Source organism: Hoplias malabaricus, chromosome 3 (assembly GCF_029633855.1).
Source record: "Hoplias malabaricus isolate fHopMal1 chromosome 3, fHopMal1.hap1, whole genome shotgun sequence".
Lineage (NCBI taxonomy): Eukaryota > Metazoa > Chordata > Actinopteri > Characiformes > Erythrinidae > Hoplias > Hoplias malabaricus.
The window spans coordinates 38,589,864-38,611,416 of record NC_089802.1 but is presented as its reverse complement, the minus strand read 5'-3'; the positions used below and the strand labels follow the sequence as shown (position 1 = coordinate 38,611,416).

The 21,553-nt window shown below is 42.8% G+C and overlaps 1 protein-coding gene across 1 annotated transcript in view; it reads right to left on the bottom strand.

Annotated features, from left to right (window-relative positions):
- Window positions 1-20,975, bottom strand: part of angpt4 (angiopoietin 4) — a 62,274-nt gene extending 41,299 nt beyond the window's left edge. Inside the window, exon 1 of the mRNA XM_066664395.1 lies at window positions 20,391-20,975. Coding sequence (XP_066520492.1) covers window positions 20,391-20,702 — 312 coding nt within the window. The 5' untranslated portion in view covers window positions 20,703-20,975. The remainder of the gene's footprint in view (window positions 1-20,390) is intronic.
- Between the last annotated feature and the right edge of the window lie 578 nt (window positions 20,976-21,553).

The window sequence follows — 21,553 nt, the reverse complement described above, 5'->3', positions numbered from 1 at the left end:
AGCAGCGAGCGGATGATTAGAGACAAATTCTCATTAATATTCAAAGAATCCAAGGAGTTTTACTGGTCAGATGTTTTTAATGTGGCGTCTGGCTTTTTTCTTGGAAACGTCAAGATGGTAATAAACTCTGACCCGAGTGATTGACCCTTTCCCCGAGAGCAGATAACAGCTCTGGAGCGCTAGTGACATTAATGCAGACTGTTTTTAAATAAACACTGATAGGAGACTCCTGATTGGCCACAGTTTTCCAGCCTCCATGAGGGAGAGTTCAGTAGATCATGGTACATCATAGAGTCATTCGGTTTAAAGCCTGTTTTTCACCACAGATTTGTCTCAAATTTATCCAAAATGTGACCTGAACCAGCGAGACTGGAGACCACACTTCAAAGGGTTAACTTTACAGATATCTGAATCTATGTTTCTAAGTCAAACATAGAGTTTGTGTGCAGTCCTCCTGAGCAACTTATTATACACATGAGCTCCTACTGAATCTATTTCAGTTTTAAAGCAATGAGTCGACTCACAAATGTTTTTTTTTGTTGGTGACGGAGGGGACATTCATAATCCCATCAGTGTGCGCATGTTCACATTACAGACAAATACACGTGGGTTTCCTCCGGGTGACTGTCTGTGAGGAGTGTGGTGTGTTCTCCCTGTGTCTGCGTGGGTTTCCTCCGGGTGACTGTCTGTGAGGAGTGTGGTGTGTTCTCTCTGTGTCTGCGTGGGTTTCCTCCGGGTGACTGTCTGTGAGGAGTGTGGTGTGTTCTCTCTGTGTCTGCGTGGGTTTCCTCCGGGTGACTGTCTGTGGGGATTGTGGTGTGTTCTCCTTGTGTCTGCGTAGGTTTCCTCCAGGTGACTGTCTGTGAGGAGTGTGGTGTGTTCTCCCTGTGTCTGCATGGGTTTCCTCCGGGTGACTGTCTGTGAGGAGTGTGGTGTGTTCTCCCTGTGTCTGCGTGGGTTTCCTCCGGGTGACTGTCTGTGAGGAGTGTGGTGTGTTCTCTCTGTGTCTGCGTGGGTTTCCTCCGGGTGACTGTCTGTGAGGAGTGTGGTGTGTTCTCTCTGTGTCTGCGTGGGTTTCCTCCGGGTGACTGTCTGTGGGGAGTGTGGTGTGTTCTCCCTGTGTCTGCGTGGGTTTCCTCCGGGTGACTGTCTGTGAGGAGTGTGGTGTGTTCTCCCTGTGTCTGCGTGGGTTTCCTCCGGGTGACTGTCTGTGAGGAGTGTGGTGTGTTCTCCTTGTGTCTGCGTGGGTTTCCTCCAGGTGACGGTCTGTGAGGAGTGTGGTGTGTTCTCCTTGTGTCTGCGTGGGTTTCCTCCGGGTGACTGTCTGTGAGGAGTGTGGTGTGTTCTCCCTGTGTCTGCGTGGGTTTCCTCCTGGTCACTGTCTGTGAGGAGTGTGGTGTGTTCTACCTGTGTCTGTGTGGGATTCCTCCGGGTGCTCCGGTTTCCTCCCACGCTCCAAAAACACATGTTGGTAGTTGGACTGGAGACGCAAAAGTGTCCATAGGTGTGAGTGTGTGAGTGAATGTGTGTGTGTTGCCCTGTGAAGAACTGGCGCCCCCTCCAGTGTGTTCCCGCCTTGCACCCAGTGATTCTGGGTAGGCTCTGGACCCACCACCACCCTGAAGTGGATAAGGGTTACAGACAATGAATGAATGAATGCTATTATTATTGTAACCAAATCTGTGCTATTCACTCCAGGTGAGTGGATTTTAATCTTGTGGCTGGCTATTAGCTGCAGTAAACGGTGTAGTGCATCAGTCCCACAGTCTTCAGGAGCGTGCACAGTCACAAACACCTTTTTAATGATGTCCATTTTTCTCACACTGACTGACGAGACACTCTGTGCTGATGGGAGCTGTGGGTCTCATCATCTGGACGTCCAAACACTCGCGCTGGAAAAGTCATCAGCAGCGGAGCTAGTGGTAATCAATAATCAATTGATGAGCCGTGGCTGGAGCTGCTTTTGTGATTTGAAGATGTCGTCCAGAGCAAGATTCCCATCTGCTGTGCTTATGAAAACCCATATCCCAAATCCCAGCGTACCGCACGGGCGTGAGCCTGAGATCCCGGCCAAGATTTCCGCAGGATTCAGAGCCTTTTTTCTGCCTGTAATCAGGCGAGGAATATAAGGTCTTTGACACAGAGGAGACGACTGATGAAATAAATCTGGAAAATTAACACAAAGCAGCAGATGGTCCCAAGCTTGAGCAATGCTTTCCAGACTAATGGGCTCTGTATTAGGGACTAGAGAATTCGTGTGAATTCCTGCCTCTATGTGTTTCAAGCACTGTATTTAAAGCTGGGTCTCTTAATAACAACGACACTCCTATTTCTGTAGCAGCTTTCAACTTAAAGCCAACACCAAGAACTGATTTTCCAATGAAAGAAAGCTATAGTCCAGTTAACATAATCCTAATCTCAGCATTAATTTAAACAAACCTGATGCTAAACTCCCAAAGTTTAGAAATGGCAGTGTTTTGCTTATTTTTGCTTATTTAATGCTAACACTAAACCTAACCCTGACCCTCACATAATCCAAAAGTCTAAACATAATCCTAAACCCAAAAACGAACTCCAAAATAATAGAAGTTGAGAGGTTTTGGGCTTAAATGCTATCACTAATATCGTTATGTAATTATAAACCTAAACCTAAACCTAATCCAGGAAACTTGACCCTAAACCCAGTAGTTAACACAGCCTTTGTTTGATCTTGTTAAATCCTGTCACTAACAATCAATTCTAAAATATTAGAGAGGGTAGTGTGCTGTGCTTGTTTAATGCTATCGTTAAAATCAGCTCTTTTTTGTAAATAAGAAATTTAGAGTGTATTTAGTGAAACAGCACCACTAGTGGATGAGAGCTTACTTTCATTCATTCATCCAGTTCAGGGTGGCTGTTGGTCCGGAGCCTACCCGGAATCACTGGGCACAAGACAGGAACACACCCTGGAGGGGGAGCCAGTCCTTCACAGGGTGACACATACTCACACATTCACTCACACACTCACACCTACGGACACGTTTGAGTCTCCAATCCACCTACCAACGTGTGTTTTTTGAGCGTGGGAGGAAACCGAGGCACCCGGAAGAAACCCACACAGACACAGGGAGAACACACCACACTCCTCACAGACAGTCACCCGGAGGAAACCCACACAGACACAGGGAGAACACACCACACTCCTCACAGACAGTCACCCTGAGCAAAATCATGCAGACACAGGGAGAACACACTCCTCACAGACAGTCACCCGGAGGAAACCCACGCAGACACAGAGAGAACACACTCCTCACAGACGGTCACCCGGAGGAAACCCACACAGACACAGGGAAAACACACCACACTCCTCACAGACAGTCACCCGGAGGAAACCCACACAGACACAGGGAGAACACACTACACTCCTCACTCCTCACCTGGAGCAGGACTCGAACCCACAACCTCCAGGTCCCTGGAGCTGTGAGAGAGACACTGCCTGCTGCACCACTGTGTCGTCTTTGGGAGCAACACATACAAATATGAGAAATATCCTCAGTGCCTTGTTCACTAAAATACAGTACTGCGTTTATTCACCTGAGGAAATGAGCATGTATCTGAGCCTATCCTATTGTTCCAGTGAGTGTGATGCTGTGTGTGTGTGTGTGTGTGAGAGAGAGAGAGAGAGAGAGAATGTGTTGGTTTAACCCTTTCCACACCTCTCCTGCTGACAGTCCAGTGTTATTTGAGGTTATCATCCAGTTTCTAGTTTTAAACGTTAATAAATTCTTCTGTTAAATGAAGTGTGCTGTAGATTTAACAAAATCCTTACGATCCTGAGAAACATCTGGAAACACACTCTGTCCTTCACTCGCTCTAAACACAGCGTTTACTTTTTAGAACAAATATCTCTTTACTGTGTTTCTGTTTTTATCTTAATTGTAATTATATATAATTGTATACAAGCCTCACACTTACTGAGAAGATGTAATCTCGTGTTCCTACGTCTTTTGCACAGTGCTGTATGTACAAGTCTGTGAGATATCATTGACGATACATGTCCAGATATGAGTCTGATCCAGGGCTCAAACAGTACTGAGGTGTTTAATATGAGCTTTAACTGAAGCCAAAGCGAGAGCACTTTGCCCAGTAAAGGATAATAACAGTGCTCAAAATCAGGTCTAAGCTCGTTAATCTCTCTAATCTGAGAAAGACAGTGAAAACAGAGCCGCAGAGCCACTGCTCCAGGATCAGATTAGGATCGGCTCTTGGCACTTTGTGGAAAATGGCCAGATGTTTGAGGTCACGTCTGATGTGCTCCCTTAAATTTCACCACAGCGCTTCTACTTGTGTTGACGCCAGGACAAATACTGCTAGATTAGCTCCAAACGAGCTGAGAGCTGGAGTGGTGTGGTACGTTTACTCTGGAGAAATGAGGGGCTTTCCCCTCAATCATGGGTGCTTCAGCTTTTGCGATCCACAATCAAGAGAACAGAGCAGTCTACACTTCAGCTCCAGTGCTGAGAGACGGTGGCACAGTTCCTCAGGAAGGAAGGAGCTTAAAGAGTTCAGACTTAAGGGTGGATTCAGATTTGTCAGCGGTGGTTCATTTAAAGCAACCCTGGTTTGACTGCTCTGTTAATGAAGGTCGTTAGAGTCAGTGTGAATGCTCTCTTTCAAACTCTGGTGTGCACCACACGGGCAGGAGATCTCCGTCCATTTCTAAATTGACTCTGGTGCGGTTTGATTTAAGTGCGAATGCAATATGAACCAAAGGCATCAAAATGTTCCAAACACATGAAGTGATGTCCCAGACATCAGAGTGTGTCAATGTGCAGAGGACCAACTTCCTAAGGTCTTCTCTCTGTAGCAGAGCTGCTCTTGTTCAGGCAGTGGTGGGATCTTAGCGCCTCCAGTTTGTAAAACTACCTCCGGGTAAACATTCACAAACCTGCATTAAACACAGCTTATGACTCTGAGGACTGGCTCGCAAAATAAAAGTCATACGTGCATCACATACCAGCTTTTACCTTACTTTTGTTCGATTGTAAAAGTGTCAGTGTGAACTCGATAGAAACCAGAACTAAAACAATGTTACATTTTCTTATTTGGTCCGGACCAAGGGAAACGGAGCACAGGTGTGAAAACACCCTTAAACCGGGGGTGAAGGTAGTCTTACGCTTGACTCTGGGCTTATGTCAGTGACAAAGATCAAACCCCACAATAAAGCCCTTCACTCCCACTCCACCCACTCTGGTCATTATTCACAGCATATCCCTCAGCTTAACTGGAGCACCCGGAATATATCACATTAAAGGGACCCCCAGCTGGCCCCCACAATGTAATCATTACATTTTAAGGTGGAAGCATGTTTTAAGGGAAGGTTTAAGCTTGAAGTACTCATGCAAATGTTAATGGTAAGTCTCTACAAAATGAATGGAAGTCTATATAATGCCCCCTTTCTTCCAAGGTATGTGAAGCCAACCCAGAGCTTCTTTTCAAACTGTGGTTAATGCAAAGTCTCAACGACTTAACGCACTAGAGGAGAATGCAAACTGACCAGATCTGTCACACCCGTCGAGAGATGCCTGTGCTAGCTAGCACTATGAGCAGAGAGATGGTGGGAGGTTCTATCTGCCCATCCACCCAGAGACCGAGGCTGTAGGACTCCTGGCCTCAGACCGAGGCATTAACTGCATTCAAACCTGTGATGTCCCGGAGATAGGGCCAAGGTGCTGGTAAGACTTGTGCCACTCGGGAGCCGCAGGTTGCCACATGCTCCTCCACTGTGAGTGACTGTGCAGCCAAAGACAGATTCCTTGTGCGTAGAAACAGACTCAAGGAATAAAGCCTGATGATGTGTGTCCTTTTGTTACTTCACTCCACTGCATCCTATTCATTTTAATGGAGCTGTGGTGCAGGACGAGTTGCAGAGCGGTGAGCACAGCCTCGCCACATGTGGGGAAGTTCAGCAGAATTCAGCTTCTTGCCAATGTGGTCACAACACTGCATTGGGCAACAGTACATTGGTATGTCAAGACATGAAGTATGGAGATTTCAGGGTGAGTCGATTTGCAGGACAGTCTTTTATTTCAGAAAAGAAAGGAAAAATGACATATCTGAATATCCCAGCGAGTAACAGGTGAGGGGTCTATCTTTTAGGCTGTGTCTGTTATGTGGCCACCATCTTGAAAGCCACCATTTTGAATAGAGGGCAAGTTTTGTCAATGGGAAGCTGGTCATGTAGCACATCAAAGAACACCAGACTTCAGACCGAAATCAGGTTTGCAATACCTCTTGTGTTTCAAAAGTTATCAACACAGACACAAAACCTTTGCTGTTTGTTGCAGGCTCATTATAGGCTCATTACAAGCTCATCACTGGCTCAAATCTTCAGTCAGAATGGATGGGAACACTGTTTCCTGTTGCACTGTCAGGTAGCGCTGCGTTAAGCCTGTAATGAGTCTCAACAGCAGAGCTTCAACAAAAGAATTTTGCACAAGAACATATTAAAACCCATTACATACAATATTTTACATACGACACTTACACAAAGACAATCTGGACTCCACTGACTTCACCGTAGCTTTAATTCCCTTTGGTGGCATCGTATTTTTAATCCTTAGTTTATTTTGTAGGATGTAACAAAAGTTATGAAGTTAATAAAGTGTAAGGGGACACAACCAGTGATTCGGATTCAAATTCAGATTCTGATTCAGATTCAGTTGATAGGAATGATTCCATGAAATGAAGAACAATACACACACACACACACACATACATATACAGCAAATTAAGAGTGTATTGAAATGTGTAGAAGGTAGTTCTCTGTGAAACAGAGTGAGCCAAATCCAAGCGTGACAGTCTTCTCCAAGGACCTGGTTCTTCTCAGAATGTGTCCAGAATAGTCGAGCTTTAGTTTGTTATCTGGGCTTCTAGTGAAGGGTGAGGCTTGATTGGGTCCAGGATCCATTTGTTTGTCTTTTGCTGCAGACCAAAGTACTCTTAGAAGTATTCTCCAGCACCAAAGTTCAAAGGCATTGATGTTCTTCCTGTCTCACTTTTATTTACTGTCCTGCTTTCACAGAAAAGACCATGATCTGGACAAGTCTGGACTCTGTTTGGAAAGACACATCATCACATGTGAAAATCTTCTGAAAACTGCATTTCTGTGTAACTGAGCAGTTTAGTCTTGGGACTTATTAGCGTTTCCCTATTCCCCTGCAGAGGTTTTACCTCTCACTTACACAGATAATATATAGAACTCACCAGTTAATATCTAGAACTCAAGGGGGTGTCATTCTGGTAACTCAACTCTTACTTTACTCTGATATCTTGCACTAAGCAGCTTCCCACTTTAACCCACAAGGTCGAGGCTGGAGTAATTTCAGATCAAATGAGGTCAGAAGGTCAGTGGACGTCCGCTGGGATCAGACCCATGACCTCAAGGGTCTGAGGTGTTGGAAAGTATTTCTGTACAGAAGAGTGGGATAGAGGAATACTGCCGCATAAAAATAACAGCTGAACACTTCCCAGACAATGACTCAGAAAATCTGAGGGAAGAGTAGCTCACTAATGAATGAATCACGGGCTCTGTCCCAAACTGTAGCGCTGTCTCCACAAAGGCAGCAGGTCACGTCATGAGCCGTATACTGACATGAATTTAAAGTGCACCAGGCACTTCCTCTGTCGCTGAGGCAGGTCAGTGTGACGTTCATCTTGAGGACGACTGAAAGTGTTTAATGTTGTTTTCTCTCCGGACGTTCAGAGGAAAGGCTACCTCAGAGAAGCTCGATTTAAAGCCCTATTCAGACTGAATAGTCGTATCAGAGTCGTAGAAGTATGTGGTTTTAAATGACACCACACTTAAATCTTCAGGAATTAAGAGCTACTCAGTAATGACCTGCCATTAGCTGTTTATAACAGCTGTTATAATCAGTGTGTGAAGGTTTACGACTAGAAGATAAGGTGGATGGGGGCTGGGTATTTTTGGTGGGAGGTTTTTTCTTTTTTTCTTTCAGAACAGTAGACAGTCTAAAACCTCCAGTAGCTCTGCTGTGTCTGATCCACTGTGTGACAGCAGTGCGTGAATGGAGTGGCTGCTCCCATCTCTGTTATTTTCACAAAGATTTCTCATCCAGTGCGAATCCCCTATAAACATGACTGATGTTCCGTGGTAAAAAATAATCCTGTCAGCACAGAGATTAAAACAGAAAGATTTATCGTTTTTAATTTCTGCATCTGGCTGAGGCGCTTCCAAACTCCTGCCCACTTCTCCATTGCTCCACAGCCAGTACGATTGGTAAAAAAAAAAACATACACCTATGTATAAAAATATGCAGTGGACAAAATCCAACACAAATTTAACAAATAATGATTCAAAAAGTAAATTCAACAAATACTTAATCTATAAATAAACCTTTGCCAGATGAATCCTGAACGCTGTGAGTTTTTAGACATTTATTGATTGTTTAGCTGTTGTCTCTTATGTTAATTATGCATATTAAGACTATTTGGTACCACTTTAAAATAAGACTATACTTATAAATGTTAATAAATATTTTAAAAGCCTGTGTATTCTATGTAATTAATCAGGTTGTAAAAACCTTAAAGATCATTAATAATCATTTGTAACACAGACATAAGAAGTGTGACAGTGACTTCTTTTTTGTCGAATACTGAAATGTCTGAACTAACTGAAAATATCAAGGTAAAGAATAAGCTCAGCACTAAGAACGTGATTTTGATCATTTCACAATGTAATGTACACAGCACATCATCACTACTCTATGAAAAGACACACTATTGGAGGGTAATTTCTTAAATGATTAAACTTATTAACAAATATGTGATGAATCTTACAGGCCTAATGTTGACTGATGGAGAAGACAAAGTCATTCATTTTGCAAGACCTGAGGTTTAGCAGTGTAGATGGATGTGGGTTCACTATTTGGCAAACAACAGGTCACTCTTGCACTGTGTTTGAAATGGCTGCCTATTCACTATTCTCCATATCACTCATTACACAGTGCAGTATTATAGTGAACTGAATTCAGGAGGGTAGTGAACAATTTCGGACACAAACTTGTGCAGATTTTTACCAAACAACACAGTGCATTATGGGTATCTGCTATTCACTAGTATGAGCTAGTGTACGTGGGTTGTACACCAACTTTTGCGGTGCATTGTGGGATTGTTTGAGTGCACTGAAAATTCTTCACTAGGTTTTCAAACACTCAAACAAAACGGAGGAACCCAAAAATAATGCAATATATAGTTAATAGGGCATAGCTTGCCCTTTTTGTGTGTTTAACAGATTATTAATGACAATTCATACATTAACAACATAATTAATAACATGGAATAAACAGGCTTTTAAACCATTTATAAACCTTTGTAAGTGCAGTCTGGTTAACTGCCCACATTAATTAGAGACATGAATGAGAGGCATGAAATGCAGGCCTCCAGCACAAACTGAAAACACTTAAAGGCTAAGCACCAGCCCTATGAAAGTGTCAAACAAATAAACACAGTGGAATTTGAGTTCCTAACTTGTGTTTATTGATAGTCAGAAAACATGTTATTTCTTACTAATTTAAGGAATAAGGTTTAAAAGACCGTTGTCCCCCCCCCCCCAATGGTGTTCAGAAACTCTAATTGGCGTCTTGCCTGTGACGTAGATGGTGGACAACAACTCTAGAAGTCGCACTTAATGCAAAATGACGGCTGCAATAATTCAATGTACAGTGGGACATCTGTGCACAAATGGCCCAAAGATCCCAAAGTATCCAGAAAATGGACTAGATTTGTCGACTTTAAATGGGCACTTTGGAAAGGACCATCCGTTCACTCCGTTATCTGTAGTGCTCATTTCACTGGCGCTTTTCCAACAATATGGGCATGTAAGGAAACCAACGAAGGGTGTTCAAGAGCCTCTGTAACATGGAGGTAAACAGGGTAAGTACACTTAATTCGCCTGTTTTAGTTGGTGTTAATTAACGTTAGCTTGACTTGCTAAACTTGGTGGCTCAGATTATACTAGGCTATGTAGCTGCATTACGGAGGTTTATAGTGTCGGATGAATTCGAGTTCGACTTTGATCACATTTACAACAATAACAATAATAAGTACCTTTAAATTTAAGTTTAGCTTATTGCTAGGCTATGTTCATGAATAATGTTGGTTATCGTGGTCTATTTCCTTACTTTACAGGCTCTTTCAAGAGAGTCACAGCCCAACACAGTTTGCAAAGCAGTAGATTCTACTTTAGAGAGTATGGAGACTGCTGTACCTGTGGAGAGTCCGGGAGTGGAAGATGCTGGGTTTGAGGGATTTAACGCTACTAAATGGTTTAATTTTGTTGTTATAATACCCACTCACCCCCACTCTCACTTCAGATTCATGTTCTTCATCAAAGTCAGAAATATAATTGGAATCTGAAGAACCAGCACTAGAAAATTCACAGTCCAAGTCAGACATAACTGTGTTTTACTGCGGCGTTGTTCAGCTGTTTGTCCACCAGTGATGTCACAGTTGTGTTCAAGAGTTTCTGTAGCGAGCTCGGGTTTTTCCATCAATTTAATAAAATTGTCAGTTTTAAAGCAAATTAAGCAGCTATTTTCATTTTAATTCATACTTATATATGTCAGTAACTACAATAATGTGAAATATTCATGGAGGTCCATTAAGTGGTGCTTAACCTTTAAATATTTGTCATTAAAGTAAACTGGTGATGCAGTGTGAAGACTACAGCTGTCAACTCTGAAAGTCAAAGTGTACACTGTACACTGTCTGGATAAAGATTTGTGTGCTCTGAGATCACAGCCACGTATCAGAGTTGGCGTCCTCTTCACTGCAGTGACAGTTTCTACTCTCCTGAGAAGGCTTTACACTATATACTGGAACATTGCTGTGAGGATTTGATGGCTCTCAGGCCGGAGAGAGTTAGGCAGGTCAGGTACAGATGCTGCACAATTATATCTGGATACTTTGTTCCTTTTTCATGGTGAGGTCATTGGGGCAGAGAGGTTAAACTTATCCGTATGGAAGAGTGAGTGTTATCACTGTGGAGGAGTCGTGGCTGAGTCCGTTAATCCAGACTGATGTCGAGGGGCAGGAACATTGACCTCAACCACACTGACATCCCCCCCACGGTGAAGCCCACCAGCCTCTGAGCTCTCCGAGACACTTCCCTGGGAATGATAAACACCAGCAAAGTGTTTGTTTAACAAACCGCAGCCCTCTGCTGTGATCAGGGCCAAACCCAGGGCACACTTCACGTCACATCACAGTGAGGGTGGTACCCTGGGGTCAACACTGGAGGGAGGGGCTTCTGTGGGGGTCCGGGAGATTGCAGCAACAGGAAGGACAGGGGAACAAGGGTAAACAGGGTTCGGAAATGTAGCAAATCCAAAGCTTCTGTAGAAGAATCTTGGGAGAAGGTTAACTAACAAACACGAGCCACAGAAGAACAATCAGAAAAATCTCAGCAAATTAGAGAGAGACCACTCAGGTCTATCACCTTCATCAAATCATCAATACAATCACCATCATCATCATCATCATCATCACAATCACCATCACCACTATCAACATGATCGTCGTTATTTTATCATCATCATCATCATCATCATCACTATAACCATCATCATCACCATCACTATTATCATCATCACAATCACCACCATCAAGATCATCATTATCATCACCATCACTATCATCATCATCATCATCATCATCATCACAATCACCATCATCAAGATAATCACCATCAACACCATTATCATCATCATCATCATCTTCATCATCATCATCACCATCTGTATCACCATAATCACAATCACCATCATCACTATCAACATGATCATTGTTTTTATCATCATCATCATCATCATCATCATCATCATCATCATCACCATCTGTATCACCATAATCACAATCACCATCATCACTATCAACATGATCATTGTTTTTATCATAATCATCATCATCACCATCGCTATCATCAAGATAATCACCATCAACATCACTATCATCATCATCATCATCATCATCACCACAATCACCACCATCAAGATCATCATTATTGTCACCATCGCTATCATCATCATCATCATCATTCCAACCATTATCATAATCATCATCATTATCATCATCACCATCGCTATCACCATCATCTTCATCACCACCATCATCATCATCATCATCATCATCATCATCATCATCATTATCATCATCACCATCGCTATCATCATCATCTTCATCACCACCATCATCATCATCATCATCATCATCATCGCCATCATCATCGCTATCACCATGATAACAATCACTATCATCAAGATAATCACCATCAACATCACTATCATCATCACTATAACCATCATCATCATCATCATCATCATCACTATTATCATCATCATCACAATCACCATCATCAAGATCATCATTATCATCACCATCACCATCGATATCACCATCACCACCATCATCATAATCATCATCATCATCATCATCATCATCATAACTATCACCATCATTACCATCATCATCATCATCATCATAACTATCACCATCATTACCATCATCATCATCATCATCACCATCATTATCATAATTAACAACATCATCATCACTAATACCACCACCACCATCATCATCATCACCAACATCATCATCATCATCTTCATTATCATCATCATTACCATTATCTTCATCAGCATCATCACCACCATCATCTTCATTATCATCATCATAAGCATCATCATCATCATCATCAACATCATCATCAAGATCATCTTCATCATCAGTAGCAACATCACCACCAACATCACCATTATCATCATTTTCAAATACCAATTATTGAATACCAACAAAGTGTTAACTTACAAACACTATCCACACCACAGCAATCAGCCAGAGCTCATCAATCAACCCTCTTCCCTCTGTTTATTTCAGTCTTGGAATGATCGTTCATGGCAGAGGTTTTTGGCCGTGTTCCTCAGATTTGACGGTTTGATGAGGGCAGTAATTACGGCCCCTAGAGGACCCCAGTGGGACCACATATCTGCGGACTTTAAAAGACAACATGAGGACATCGTAAATGCTTTCCAGCCTCTCTCCTCCGATCTCTCACTCCATCCATTCTCCTTCTGATCCCAGTGGAGGAGTGAAGGCAGAAATGGAGTGGAGATAAGAGCCCACTGCACTGAACCCTGGGGGGCTGTAAATGCCTTGTAGCTTTAGGAGGAACACGGTGTGTTAAGTCCATTTAGTTCATGAATGTGTTTCCTGTCACACTCAGACAGATTTACAGGGAAATCACAGCAGCTTCCTCTTCTGGAAAGACCCTAGATGACATGTCAGACTTTTGCTGTGAAGATCTGATGGCATCTGAGCACATTAACATCAGTGAAGTCTGGGTATGAGCTGGAGCTGCAATGGCTCTCCAGCACAGGTCCAGTGCTTCCCAGTACAATGGTGAGGGGCTTTAGAGCCATCTAGACTCAGGCTCATGGGCAGCTGCTTCAGAGAATCCTGTTTCATTCCATGCTTTTCCCCAGAAGTGAATGTAGTCTGTGAATGAACTTTAAAGCAGATTAATTCCTTTATTATAAAGGTGTGTACAGATCTGTGACATGAACTCTATTGACCCCCCATTTTTTTGAGAAGAGCACTGAAGAAATGATTGCTGCTCTCTGGAGTTTAAAGCTACATCTGCTGTAAAGCAAATAATGTCCTCAGTGTCCGAGTCTCAGTGGAGCAGCGGTTTTGCTTTGAAGCACAACAAGTGTAAACTAAACAGAGTCTCAGAAAGCTGTCCAGAGGCAGAAAGATTGGCTTAAAAATCACATCAGATAAATGTTCTTACAGAAATGCACCACTGATTTAGTTTGTCAGAACTGAAATACTTTAAAGGAACACTACATAAATGCTCTACCTTAAAATAACAGCTTCAAAATCATTGTGATGCTCCACTGAGCTGTAAAAGAGAGAATAGCGTCTCTGCTGTTGCTACTCTGGGCTTAGCACTGCAGAAGCTGCACTATGTAACTTGTTATGAAGGATGGTAGCAAACCACCCCTCTTCCCACTGATTTTAGTACAGTGCTGTAAATGTGAATTATATTTTGGTTAGAGCCCCAGGAACAAGAACCTAAATCTTACCTTTATAGGTGCAATCAGTCAGTTCACACTATAAAAGAGTAATTACACTGACACTGACACCTAGGGGCCTGCTCTAAACCTATTTTTAAAATGGTCATCCCCTTGTGAGAGACCCACTTCGTGGAGCATAGTCAGATTTCCTAAGGTATAGAGGTAAGCATGATTGATCCATTAATATATCTCTAGCTCCTCCTTAAAGATGACTGGGGTCTTGTTTCACAGTGTGCGGGTTGGTGGGCTCCAGATTCACACATTAATGTGAACACGCACCGAACAAAGAATAATACCTCTCTAGCGTTTCCTGGACAACACTGAGGTCAGATGGAGAGAGAGAGTGGATACTATCTTATATCTCCTGCTTCTCCGATGTTTCTCCAGACAGAAAGAGATCAGGACTGTTCCTGTGTCCCCTCTGGAGACGTCAAATAGCTGATTGTTGCTTTAAAAATCTGTTGCATGCTTTAGGCCGAGGTGGAGTGGCGTATCCAAACAAGCTCCTCTTTAATGTCCCTTTACCTCCAGTGGAGCTTCTCTCCTATGGTCCGGGGGGCTCTGCCATATCTGAAACTGTTGTAAATGAGACGTACAATCACCGACCCCCGCTCTTTGATGATGGAGGGGCTCTTTTTCCAGAGAGATCTTTGGTCTATGGCCATTACCCCAAACATAAGCAAAGACTTCAAATGGCTCTCTTTTGCATTCCATTTCCACCTCTCTCTCTCTCTCTCTCTCTCTCTCTCTCTCTCTCTCTCTCTCTCTTACTCTGTCTGTCTCTCTCTCTCTCTCTTACTCTGTCTGTCTCTCTCTCTCTCTCTCTCTTACTCTATCTGTCTGTCTGTCTCTCTCTCTCTCTCTCTCTCTCTCTCTCTCTCTCTTACTCTGTCTGTCTCTCTCTCTCTCTCTCTCTTTCTCTCTCTTACTGTGTCTGTCTGTCTGTCTCTCTCTCTCTCTCTCTCTCTCTCTCTTACTCTGTCTGTCTCTCTCTCTCTCTCTCTCTTTCTCTCTCTTACTGTGTCTGTCTGTCTGTCTCTCTCTCTCTCTCTCTCTCATTGTTTCCTCTTGGCCTCTCACACTCTCTCACCTCTCTTTCTCCATTTCTCAATTCTCTCTCTTTCTCTCTTCTCCCTCCTTCCATTCCACTATGATTCTCCTAACATTTTCTTTCTTTCTTTCTTTCTTTCTTTCCACCACTCCATCTTCTAATTCTCTACTCACTATCCACTCTATTCTTTCTTCTTTTTCTCTTTTATCTCTTCTTAATTTTCCTCTCTTATTCTACCACTCTCTTCCATTCCCTATCAATTTCTCCTCTTTCTGTTTTGTCTTACTTCCTCTCTTTCTCGCTCTCTCTCTATCTCTCCCTCACTAATCCCTCTTCTCTACTCTCTCTTTACTTTCTCTCTTTCTTTCTTCTCTGTTCTCTCTGTGCCTCCCCTCCCCCTCTCTCTAAGGAATGCAGATTGTTTTCTGTTGTTTGTAGTCTATCAGGTAAATGTTGGTGAGTGCCACATCAAAAGAAAACCCACCAGATGATGAGGAAAGTATCCCATGAAGCCTGATAGCTTGACTCTGTAAGCAGCTGCTTACAGATGTGTGTGTTACAGATGTGCTCCAACTCTTGAAGAACCTAAAACATGAGTCAGCACTTTGAGGGAATATCTACAAAGGACCTGAGAATGATCTAAACACCAGAAAACCAGCAGTACATGGAGATTTTAACCATTTACAGACTGAGAATGCTTTCTGGGCTCACAAATATTTCACAACCCCCCACCCCCACCCCTAGGGCAGTTGTGTGTAAGGCAGTAGACTGGTCAGTAGCTGACCACATCACACAGATTTTATTGGAGCTGTGGCACAGGAAACCTCCTGCAAACCGGAAGGGCATTGTTCCCAGGGCTCAGTCAGAGTGATTCTGACACCAGAAACTGTGCAGGGGAATCTGATGACATCATCAACAGTAGATCAGTCTGTATGAGCCCTGCAGTCAGGAGAAATCTCTACCGCCAATCAGATTTAGGAACCACCCACTTACTCCACCCATTTCGGACAGCGGAGCCAATAGGAACCATCCTGCTGATGAATCCTCCCATAATATCCATCAGAGCCAATCACACACAATCTCTCAATTTAGTAAAGGTTGACTCTGATGAATCCTCCCAGCGGAGATCAGACATGGGCTCCTGATTTAGGAACCACCTACTGACCCTTCCTATAATGTCCAGCAGAGCCAATCAGAACTGAGCTCCCAATTTAGGAACCGCTCGTTGAATTTTCCTATAACATCCAGTAGTTTCTAAACTATAACCAATACAGATTGATCCACACAAACTCTTCAGTGTTTATGGAGTACAGAGCGCATGCAGAAGCGGGAACAAGCATCGCTCCTTAGAGTTTAGTTCCACTTTTCCATTGGTTATCCCTGCTGGAGAAATGGGCGGAGACAGTGGGTTTAGTGAGGGATGATGATTGGTCAAGGGATTTAGTGAGGGATGATGATTGGTTGGTGGGTTTAGTGAGGGATGATGATTGGTCGGTAGGTTTAATGAGGGCTGATGATTGGTTGGTGGGTTTAGTGAGGGATGATGATTGGTTGGTGGGTTTAGTGAGGGATGATGATTGGTCGGTAGGTTTAGTGAGGGCTGATGATTGGGTAGTGGGTTTAGTGATGTATGGTGATTGTTTGGGGGTTTAGTAAGGGATGATGATTGGTTGGTGGGTTAAGTGAGGGATGATGATTGGTTGGTGGGTTTAGTGAGGGTTGATGATTGGTCGGTGGGTTTAGTGAAGGATGATGATTGGTTGGTAGGTTTAGTGAGGGCTGATGATTGGTCAGTAGGTTTAGTGAAGGCTGATGATTGGGTAGTGGGTTTACTGAAGTATGATGATTGGTTGGTGGGTTTAGTGAAGGATGATGATTGGTCTGTGAGTCTGCACAGCATAAATAATCATGTATGTCATGGTATCAAACAATACCTCTATCCGCCCCCGCTCCAGGAGGGCTGCACATTGTTTTGCTTTGGTATATTTTTGTAAAACCTCTCTCAGGACCCTCTGGGGAGCACACTGAAACCCCCAAGGAGGTCATGACCCTCAGATCAAGAACTCCTGCCCTAAACCAAAACAAATTACAAAGATTTGTGACATCTTTATTGGGAAAGTCCACAATTATTAAATTGCCACATATTAAGTCTTACTTGAAAACTGCCAAGTTTCATTCCTACCACATTTAGCTTCAGGGATCCTTCCCAACATTTAAACACTGATGTCATATACTTATATGTTGATCAAAGACTTGGCTGTTTATCTGATGATATTTAGATTTTTACATTTAAATAGAGAGAACAAAGACTTGTCTCTTACATTGATGGACAATAACATTACAAAGTACATTACAAAGTAATCCATTACACATTACTCATTAATACTCTCAGAATGGAATGAGATTTCTTACTGCACTTTCCCAGAAATGTAATCTCACCACTCAATTTTACTCAGCAGTGTGAAAACAGTGAGATAGGAGTTTATTTGGTGCTGCATTTGTTACGAGCTCCATCAGGAAAAAGCGCTGCAGAAGACTGATGGAATTGTCCTGTTCTTGGGGATAATATTGTACATGGGATTTTGGGTTTAGACGAGTTTCAGTTGGGGATTTCAGTGTTAGAGATTGTGAACATAACATATTAATACTTCATTATTTTATGGTTATTCTTTTTTAATAAAATGAGAATTGCCATTTTTAATAAGACACAACAGTGACCATAACATGACAAAAGAGCTGGAGAATGAATTACAGTTATACACTACAGAATATCACTTTAATACTTAATTTGTACCTTTACCTTTTAAACTTATTTGTACCTTAATATGGCCCCTTTAAAGTAATCACAATATAGTACTGCACTACTCCACACCACATTAATGATCTGAAACACTGCCCCAGTCACACCCCGTACTGTCTCCTGAGTGTGTAATTGTATTGGATCCTCGCTGATTGTGAGTTTTCTTTTGAGACAAATCAAGTGTCGTCATTTTTGACCTACTTCTTGAACTTCATTTGTTGACATGATTGTTTCTTCAAAGCACTCACACACACACACACACAAACACACACACACACACACACACACACACACACACACACACACACACACATACACACACACACACACATATTCATCTATTCATCACCTGAATCCAAAACACTTAGCATATCAATTCCTCAGAGCAGTATTGAAGGCTCGTGGTTGAATGAGGGCCGGGTTTGAATGAGGCCGTGGTAATAAATCACTCTATTGTCGGCTGAATGAACCGACCGCTCCCTCGTCTCATTTCTAAACCAGCAACCTGACCAGAAAATACCCAGATCATCACCAAAGAGAAAGCACAACCTAGCTGATTCAGCAAAGCCCATTTTTCAATACGTCTTGATGTGAACTGCTGTGTTTACGGCCAAAAATGCAAACTGCAAAAAAGACAGATGTAGGTCCAAATGCTATCAAAGAATATTTAATCTCCTGAATGATCACTAGCAGCCATTCAACTGCTTCTGGACATCCTTCACACGACTTTCAGCTCATTCGTCTGGTCGACTCACTCTGCACTTGTTTTCTCGGCTCATGTTTGCCAACACTCATTTTGAGCTCCACTTTCATTCCCGTCACAATTCCCACTTCAGATCCAGGCTCAGATTTATTTACAGTTTAAGAAGTCAAACTTCAGAGTAAACCTGTCGACCAAGTTTAGTTTCACAGGAGAAATTCCACAGTGGAACACTGAATTCACCAAAATACCATCAAAAATTTATGAAATATTTCAGGGTGAAACTTTTAAACAATTCATAGTTTTTCTACATATTTTCAAAGTATTTTTCTTCCCTAGAAGCACTGAGAATAATGAATAGTGTCCACAGCAACTATTTAGACAGTCTGTGTACTCACACACTTACACTGCAGCCTTCAAACAGTGGTGTTCTTAAGGGTAAAACCTTGTATCTCCAAATAATGTTACAAAACATTATTGTTATTTTGGAGCATTTCTATTGGTCCCTTCATCACAAGATTCAGAAGTTTCCAAATGATGAATACAGGGGAAAACACAGCAGTGGGGATCCACATTAAACCGTAAATGTGATGGTTGTTGATGTATGGATCTCAGACCAATCCTAACGTAGATGGTCTTTAAAGGTTCATGTAGTTTATCATAGTGGCAGCATATTATTAAAGTCATGCATTTAAACTGTTTCTGAAAGAACAGTGTGTGAAGAGTGTTGAAGTGTTCTGTGTGGAACCAAGCGTTTCTGTAGGAACCCTGTGGAAAGCCTTGATTTTAAAATGCAGGAGAGTTGTAAGCCCTGGTGCCCAGGGTTTGGACCCTCCTGAGGACAATATCCCACACTCACCCAGTCACTCACAGGCTGACACCTGTGGACAGTTTCATTCATTCACTAAAGCAGGGTCTTTAACACGGCTCCATGCAAAGAATGAATAGGGGACACTGATGACCCCTCGTTAAAAGAGGAATGGACAGAGAAACATGTGCTGATTTGACTCACTGATTTGACTCCTCTGGACCCTGTTCTACGCTCTCAGACACTGCTACAGTGGTGGTACCTCAAGGGTCTTAAGTTTGGGAACAGAACTGTATTGTATCCCATTGCACCTGCATCACAGTCATTATTTTATTTAAAAATAACTTAAAAATGAAGCAGTTTGTGAATGTAACGTATTAATACTTAATTGTTTGGGTTTATTTGTTGAATAAAGTAAAAATTGTCATATTTAATACGACACAACAGTGACCATAAAATTACAAAGAGCTGGAGAATGTGTGAATTCTGAATTTTACATCACAATAAAACACTTTAAAATGTATATTTACATCTTATATAAAGGTAGATATACACTGTGCCTTTGATGTACACTGCCCACACTTTCCTCCAGGATTGAGGAAATGTACACTGTCAGAAAAAAACTCTGTGTCTCTGTGGTGATACCCTCAAGGAAACATATACTATACCTTTAATTACCGAACATAATTGTAAATTATTATATTATAATTGTAGATTTTAACATTGTAATGGGGGAACACAACTGGACTTTTACACCACTGCTGTATCTTTGAACATTACACTGTTTGTAGCTTTAGTGACAGTAATGTACCTGTACAATGCCTTGAACTCTGAGAGCACACAGGGGTATTTTGACTGCTCTAACCTTTCCAAATCTGGCAGGGGGCTGTAGTTCTTACCTTCTGAAGCCACTGGGTGTTGTTCTCCATGGCCGTCTCCAGATGCTGAAGCCTGTGGACCGACCAGTCTCCTTCTCCAGGAGCTGCGTCCCTCTGGACCACGTTGCTGCCTCCGTAATGAGACGACCCTCTTTTACAGCTCTCCATCTCGGGCAGGATGAAGGTGTAGCTGCACTGTCCGTGCTGGACCCGATGGACTTTCCTTCTCTTCTCCCCTGGCCCTCGTTTCTGCCCGCTCCCACTTCCAGAAGTGGCTGGACCAATCAAGGCCAACAGGAGCAGTGCTAGACTCCATTTGAGACTCAGCTTCATGGCTGAAAGAGCCACCTGCAGCTAAAGGGCTGATGCCAAGTCGCCCTCCGATCTCTGTCTCAGCCACAAAGCCTGGACACAGCTGGGGAGATGAAAGTGGACATGCTCCCAGGCGGCTGTTCTGCAGTTTCCTTCTTTTTCGCTGTTTCTCTGTTTGTGATTTGGCTGTGAAGGGGTTCCACAGATCCGGTTTCCTTTCAACTTTGCCCTTGAAGAAAGACAGAGGCTGAGACTCAGAACAAGAAAAGTCAAACTTAACTTTGAGAAAGGACTTTCCTTCCTCTCCCAAAGCGCTGTCTGCAATGACCAGGAAAGAGGCAGTTCTGCCCTCTTATCTGGGAACCAGGGAGCATGTGGGGGAGGAGAGGAGAGAGACGCAGAGGGAGAGAGAGAGAGAGAGAGAGAGAGAGAGAGAGAGGCTGAGGGAGGTCTATTAGCACACGCTCTGTTCTCTGCTCTTCACTGAAGCATTTCCTCATGTCGCTCGCCTGAAGGACAGAGAGTTTCCTTAATGCATTCTTTTACAGACTCAGGACTCAGTCCTGAACCGCATTAACCAGGTACTAGATAATTTTTCTGGATGACTTTATGAAAACTACACTGGCATGAAATATAAAATACAACAGAATATCTCTGGAATGCTAAGTAGTGGGAAATAAGTCCAACTGTTTTAACAAAACCAGCCGAGTTTAGCCACACTGCAGGGCTTTAAACGATCAACTACTATTTGTTAATTTCCTGCTACAGCATCTCAACAGTGTTCAACAGTGTGTCCTGAGCCTTGTACACGGTCAGAAAAACCTTCACAGTGGTGGTACCCTCAAGGGAACATATTCAGTACCTTTAATTAG